The sequence below is a fragment of the Sinocyclocheilus anshuiensis genome, unplaced genomic scaffold (genome assembly GCF_001515605.1).
Source record: "Sinocyclocheilus anshuiensis isolate Anshui unplaced genomic scaffold, SAMN03320099.WGS_v1.1 scaffold69, whole genome shotgun sequence".
In the NCBI taxonomy this organism is placed as follows: domain Eukaryota; kingdom Metazoa; phylum Chordata; class Actinopteri; order Cypriniformes; family Cyprinidae; genus Sinocyclocheilus; species Sinocyclocheilus anshuiensis.
The window spans coordinates 172,754-180,644 of record NW_015537933.1 but is presented as its reverse complement, the minus strand read 5'-3'; the positions used below and the strand labels follow the sequence as shown (position 1 = coordinate 180,644).

Sequence of the window (7,891 nt, the reverse complement as noted above, 5' to 3'; positions counted from 1 at the left end):
CAGCTCGTCAATGAACAACGGCTCTGTGTAGTTAATGTTGCTCAATGTGAAGCCCCGCAGGTGATGGAGATTTACCGCTGATTACAGAACCGGCTTTACTGATAAGATGCACGTTAAATATCGCATGCGATTTATCGTGCAGCCCTAGTGATACTTATTTTAATTATCCAGTATTCACTTATGTATACACACAATTTGGACAGATATCAATTAATGTAAAAAAATCTGTCCCAGAAGCCTGAATGGTTCCGATATATGTTCTTCTCTATATGAATAATCATGTCACCAAGTAAATGACTGCATGTCACCCAGATATTTTCATTACAAAACAAGACTGTTCCTCACAGCAGATTTTTATTTATTTTTTTATTTCTTCAGTCACATACAAAGATTTGCCTCTGTTCTTTAATTCAGGGGTGTTCTGTGGGCTGTTTTTTAGGATAGTTTTCTACATGATTTCATTCCCTTTCGTTCCATTTTCAAGGCATCGTCTGATGAGGAACATAGTTCTCTCTGCAGGGTGGGTGAGCTAACAGCCTCTTAAATCAGGGGACTTCTGACAGGTCTTTTTATTCCTTGCTTTCTGCCTTTCGCTATCGTACACTTTTCATCTCCCGGCGTGCCTCTGTTTCCCTCCTACTTTTGCTTTTGTAGATGCTTGTGTTCCTTCTTCTCTCCTTGTTTTCGATAATTGAACGATGTAAGCATAAGATATAGTGTTCAACCATCATACACGTTGGATAATCATATTTCTCTTCTAATTGGCCCTTAATGGGGGCCATCAGTTGACTCCTTTGTCTTCTATTAAAGTGATACATTCATGTAGCCAGAAGGGCCATAAGAATGATAAATCATAAATTGTCTCAGGAGAATCTGTGGGTCTTTTCATCGGGCTGAAACTGGCAAATGCATTGTAAATTATGTTTGTATTCTCTGCTCAGTCGTTTTGGATCTCATCATGAAATCTGCTCATAACTTCTGCTCATTTCAAACCATTTGACCCTTGTGCTGTTTATCATTTAGATGATCATTTTCTTGTTGCAGAAGTTGTTATCGCTGCTGGCAGCCAAACCAAACTGAATCTTAGATTACGATTTCTGTTTACTGATACAGTATAGTTGTTTTTTAGGTATGTGGTTTTTTTTTTAATGTTCATGAATAAATCATTCATAATAAATACTTTAAATGGAAGAAAAAAAAAACAAGAATGGTCAAATTTTTTATGGTAACTTTAAGTGTAGTTTAACTTGCAATGTTATATTTCAAAATTGTTTTATTGTTATATTTGTGTTGTTTTATTATTTTACTGTGCATCATCTTTTTTTTTTTTGATTAGGCACTGACTCCCTTGCATCTTTTAAATGCCTCTTTTAAAATAAATCATACAGTGCACTGATAACCCCTAATCAATGCAGATTTTAAATTTCAAGACTGAGAAAGTAGTAGCTGACTAGTTATGTAATATAAGCTATTGCTGTATTGCACAATGTATGTGCTTCCCTACATGTTTGTAACAGTACAATCATGTCACCATCAAGTAATTGATGGCATGTCACCCAGATATTAAAGTTACAAAACATGACTGTTTTTCACGACAGATTTTTTTTCTCCAGTTGCATACAAAGATGAGCCTCTGTTCTTTAATTCAAGGCTGTTCTGTTGGTTGTTTTCTATGATAGTTTTCTGCACGATTTCATTCCCTTTCATTCCATCTCCAAGGCATCATCTGAAAGTTCTCGGAATAATCATGAAAACCGAGGAGAAAAGAGAAGAAGTGCGAGACGTTGTCCTTTGAAGACAGATTATAGATGCAGTAAAGCCTGAACGTATTAAAACCTGTCAACAACAGTGCTTGAGTTGTTTTGTCTATGATTTTTTTTTTTTTTTGGTGAAATTTTCCATTGATTTGGTTTATGGCTACCTATTTTGATGACACCTCAAATGACTTCAGGGCAAGTTAGAACTTTTCCAGCACTGACATTGACCAGTTTGACACTTTCACCCTTTATCACCTGCCATTTGGGATTTATGAAGCATTATGTTTGCAAATCCTCAGTTTGAGCTGTGTAATTATGTAAATACAGTCATATTTGCCTCATGTTATGAAATTTTATGGCCAGAGCCCTCAGTAGCGGAGTAAACCTCATCATCATTTCTGTGGATGCACTATTAGTGGAAAATTACAGCATTTCAGTCTCTTTTACTCCACGTCGGGGTGCAATATACTGCGTTTAATGATACTCATTGCATACGCATGTGTGTGTTTTCTTTGAAAAACGTGATTGTGTAGCCCTGTGTGGTTTAAATGTGGGCTGTAATGCATTAAAGAAAGCAAGGAAACAGAAGTCAGTGTTTTTAATAGTTCTTTGCTCATGATACCAGTTAAATTGAGCTGTTTTCATAGTTCATAACAATGCGATTAGGTTGTCATTTACAAATATGGGCATCATTAAAGTAGATGACAGCTGTCATAATTTGAGGAATCAGTTGCAGACTCTGTGTTCATAAAAACTTGTGTTAGCATACGGGGAATACGCTAAGCCATTAATTTCCCTCATATGGTGGACTCTGCTAACTCATCCACTTATTACAAATCTCATGGCTTTGTGGCTTGAGATCCTCAAAATATCATTGTTTTGCTGAACATCACAGTTTTTTTTTACTGTCTGTCAGCTGCTTGATTAATTTTCTCAGGTTTGTTTTTTATGTAAAGCATCAGATGCATGCTAATTGTCTCCTTGTGTCCCTCTCTCAGTTGTTCAGTGAAACCTAAGGAGGGTGTGTTTGTCATCTGTGTTGTCGTGTCCAGATGTTTGGGCTTCTTAACCGTCTATATACCTTGTTATCAGTCTTTCCCAGGGGCTGTGCTGTCACACTCTAATTGCTTGGTTAGTTAATAGTTCAGATCCATCAAGCTCAATGTGTGTAAGTGTTTGTGCATGAGTGTCAGAGCGTGCGTGTGAAAGCATGACTGATTGCACTCACTCTGTTTGAGTGAAAACAGTTCTCCCACCACTTGCTCCACTGCCAGCAGCCAAAACACAGTCCAGCCAATAAGAAAACTTCTTGCCAGTCTTTGCTGTGATCTGCCAATCACAAAGAATGATCAAACCTGCTTATCACACTTGAAGCCTGTTAGTTGTCATTTCTGGATTAAACAGGCCTGTCATGTTCTTACTCCTGATGACAATGTAGAAGGTCAATGAGTGTGTTTACATGCATGATCTTACAGTACATTGAGTACTTAATAAACATGTAAAGTCATGTAAACACGGTTTAAGCTAAACTTGATGTTTGCCTTGCCCTTTATCCTGATTTCACTATGTATGTAAACATCTGTAATAGGTTTCCTTACTCGTGTCTAGGTGCACGTGTCTATTTGCATTTTGACATCAAGACCAATATACCCCAATTTTATTTTGCATCATGAGGATTGATGGATTGATTGATTGGTTGATTGGTTGATTTTTTAATAGATCAGCAATAGTGTATATGTAAAACCTGTCAAAAACCTATTAATCACAATGTGAAAATTAATACACTGGTAACACCTTCCGTTAAGGCTCAATTTGTTAATCCATTAGCTATTATAAACAATAAACAGTGCTTTTAATAATATAGATTAATGTTAATATTTACACATACTGATACGTTGTTATGAATTATTATGAATAAACATTATTATGAATGAAACATATAAATTGAAAACAAACAAACAAAAACACCTATATTTTTCAGTTTATGGGAGCTTTTCAGTAACAAATACTAAGAAATGTAAATGTTTTAGGATCCTTTTTTTTTGCCGCTTTTTGCCGTTTTTATTTAAACTTTTGCTGTTGTCATTTTTGTTGTGTTGTGACCAATACCTTTTTTCCTTACAGCCAATTTGGCATGGATTTTCCTTTTCGGCATTATAATGTATACATAAAAAGCTGCACATTTTTCATATGAAGTATTTCTCTCTTCTTAGAAGTTTGATTAGCATAGAGAGGTTAAGTGTAGAGCTCACATTATGTAGGCAGTCTCTTGTGCTTTATGTGCTCTTGGATGGAAGCCATGATTGTATTTTGTTAAATGAAGTCTGGGAGGATGGCAGGACTCACAGTGGCGTGGTTTCTGCCAGCTGAGCAAAATAAATGTGTTTGGGGTCCTAAAGAGCTACCACAATGTGAATGACATCAGAATTTTATAGGACTTGCTTGAGATTGCGAGAAAGAGAAAGACGTGACCAGCATAGACACATTAAATCAACATCAAATTAAACTAATCACACTCATACTCACACACTGAACAGATGTGATCAGCACACACAGAAACACATACATGATTACGCTCCCAGTCCTTCAGCATACACACGCTCGCATGCGTGCAGCAGAGAAAGATTCCCCCTGCAGCGTGTTTGCCATTTGAATTATCTGCACCAGTGACACTGATTCTGACAAATGTGTACAGGGATATTCCTGTGTCCTGCCATATACTGGTGCTGAGTAAATGTCCTGTCTCTCTTCATTAAGTCCATTACTACACACACACACACACAAAGACAAAAGCAATTTCACTCCCTCAGTCTCTTGTACTTATGTCAGTTTGTCACCAGTGCAGGTGAACCATTTTTGGTTTGTGGGTGCAAGAGTGTGTATACGTTTAAATGTATCTGTATGTGTGTTTTTGTAAGCTGATAGAAAGACCAAATATATTAGAAAGGGCAAGGATGGAATTTCTTAAATTCTCTAATTTCTTTTCTGCCCAGCCACCATCTCAAATTAATCTGGAATTTAGTATCTGCTCACATTAGAGAATGCACAGCATTTAGTCTTTTTAAAAATGAAGCATAGCGTCAGTTCAGGCAGGCCATGTCGGTCAAGCTCGCATCGGCTGATGACCAGCTGATCCATGTTTACCTATAGGAATTCAACACATAGCAGTCTGCGTTCTATTTAAGTTGCCTTTTCAGCTACACTTCAGCTGCTCCTATCGTGCCGCACTGCGCTCATTACTGCTCTCCATCCCCAGCTCCTCTACCATCTGACAGCAGCTTACTTTATCACTTAAGCTCCATCCATTAAGCAAATCTGGAATTGTATTATTTTCCTTCTGGACATGTGATTGTTCCTCATTTTAGATATAGTCTTTTGTATAGTCAAGTACAGTTGTTATTCATTATTGTATATCATAAATCAGTGTTTGCAATGCAATGATCTGTTTTAGCGTATGTTAAAAATAATTCTGCTGAAGCTGTTCTGTAACTCAGTGGGGGGAAACAGTGTCGCTGCACTCCCTGCTTTAATGTATGGACAGGTGGAGAGTTTTTGCTCAGAACTGAATCATACCGACAATCTTAATCATTGCTATTTGTCAATAAATCCTTTGAAGAATGTGGTCCTGAGTAAACAAATTAAAATAAGGTTTAAGACAAATCAATTATGTGATCAGTGATCTCAGGGGTGGTCAGCGTCTGTCCTGTAGAGCCACAATCCAGGTGAGTTTTGCTCCAACTTTGATAAAAAGTCACCTGTCTGTAGCTTTCTAGTAACCCTTAGATATTGATTAGCTTCTTCAGGTGTGTTTGATTAGGGTTAGAGTGAAACTCTGCAGGACTGTGGCTCTCAGTGATCTTTTATGTGGAATATAATGTGTTATATATTGCATGCACATTATTATTATTTTTTTATTGTATTATTTTTATGTTGTATTGCCCAGGAAGTGCAGAAAGCAAATTAGCTTTATAGCAAACTCTGACACAACAGCTGTGTTGTGCATGGTCCCTGTTAAGTAAACTAAATAAGCTAAACTAACCTAAACTCAGTCATGCTCCCAGATATAATGTATCATACAGTCTGTTGGTTTTCTAATTTAATATATTTTAAATTGTAATTTATTCAGGTGAAAAGCTGAATTTTCAGCAGCCATTACTTCAGTCTTCAGAGTCACATGATCCTTCAGAAAGCATACTAATATGCTGATTTGGTGCTAAAAAATCATTTCTTATTCTTAACAGTGTTGAATACAATTGTGCTGCTTCATATTATTGTGAAGACTATGAAGATTTTTTTCTGGATTTTTTTTGATGAATAGAAAGTTCAGAAGAACAGCAGTTTAATATTTAATGTCTGTAAAATGTAAAATGTCTGTTTAATGAATTTTTATCAATTTAAACTTAATTTAAATTTAAATTTTAACTTTTAAACAGTAGGTTACCATAATTATAATAAGGATAATTCTGTTGGACTGTTTGCCAAATAGTGACCGAAAAGAATGTGCACCAGAAATCACTTTGTTTGTTATTAATATGACCTGGGGTCCTTAAACTATCAAAAATGAGTATTACAAGTTTAGTGGCATCTCTGTTACAAATTTTATCAAAAAAAAAAGAAAAAAGTATGGTATTTAAAATGAATAATGAGCTAGGTGTTGAATTCCTCCCTCAAATATCCTTCTAACCTGGTTTGTTGGGTGGGTCATTGTATGTGAAGAAATTTCAACTAATTGAATCAAAACAGTATGGCAGCTGGCACATTGTTCTTCATAACAATCAATATACAAGATAACCCTTTTGAATGCCTCTGTGTGAGGTTATTATGCTGTTGCTGTACATACAGTACATATGTGCAGTCAGACTCAAACTATTGTAGCAATTCTGAAAACACACTCAAAATTATTAGAGACTGTTAATTGTGAGCAGTAAGCAGTTTAATGTGTCCCAGCGTGAGTGCAGCATTTAGCTGACTGAAGGAGCACATTCTCAGCATTGCTCTTCTTGTTACGTTCCTCTCTTCCTTTCTCTCATTCTCTCTGTCTCTCTCTGTCTCTTCCCTCATCCCTCTCCCTGTGGTTCCATTTAAAGTGCTAATGTGTGCTGAAAGAGTGTGGAAATTCATACTCTCCCAGGCATTCATTACTCCCTAGATCTTCCTTACTTAGTAATAAAAAAGAATTAGGCTTTAGTTAAGGGTGTTGATATATAGGTCTTATAAAATTTTATTCTTCAAGTGCCTCTATGAATCCTGTGCCAGTTCTTTTTTCATTGTAAAAAAAAAAGTAACCAGAATATTCCACTAAATTGTCAGCGCCGACTCGTGGGCAGCATGCCGACATGTTGCGCATTGGGCATCCCGAGTTCCAGTTCCGGTTCGTGGATTTTTCCCAATCCTGTCCCACTTTGCTTCCCGTCAACTTACTGTCCTATCAAAATAAAGGCATAAAACAGCAAAAAAGACATCTTTAAAAAAGCAAGAAAGAAAGAAAGAACATTCCACTAAACTTCTCCTTTGAGTTGAATAAAGAATGTATTAAAAGCAAATTTATTCAAATCTTATAAGTTGCAACTGGAAGTTGTATGCATCAGTGTGTGTATATATTTCAGTGGTGTGCTAAATATTTGTGTATGTGTGTTTTCCAGGTCGTGGACCTGTACTGGGGAATTGATCCAGAGGAGTGGGACAGTCCAGAGCTGCAGAGACTACGGATGAAATTACTGGAAGAATGTCTAAAGACTTCAGCCGGTCCATGCTTTGTTGTGGGTATATATGACATTTCATCAAACCATTAACAAGCAACTCTGTTGTAAACTACAACTATGTTGTAAATCCCAAATATATAGAGAAAGACACTGGTAGTAATTAGTGGTCAACAAATATATCTCCATAGCCAAAATATTGGCCTATATTTGGCAGTTTATCTGTTTGGCCAATAAGAGTTGGAAGCAGGATTTTTATTTTGACATAGAATTTAGGGTTGTTTTTTACTAATGTTCCCCCTCGAGGAAACTCACACTGCGTCGGTAACGTTACCGACGCAGTGTCTCATTCCCTTTCTCGGGGAACAAAGGTTACAGTCGTAACCCAAGACGTTTCATATATATATATATATATATATATATATATATATATAT

The 7,891-nt window shown here is 36.5% G+C and overlaps 1 protein-coding gene across 1 annotated transcript in view; it reads left to right on the top strand.

Moving 5' to 3' along the window:
- LOC107658331 (NACHT and WD repeat domain-containing protein 2-like) overlaps window positions 1-7,891 on the top strand; it is a 47,987-nt gene that overhangs the window by 9,169 nt on the left and 30,927 nt on the right. The window contains exon 3 of the mRNA XM_016446848.1: window positions 7,400-7,516. Coding sequence (XP_016302334.1) covers window positions 7,400-7,516 — 117 coding nt within the window. The remainder of the gene's footprint in view (window positions 1-7,399; window positions 7,517-7,891) is intronic.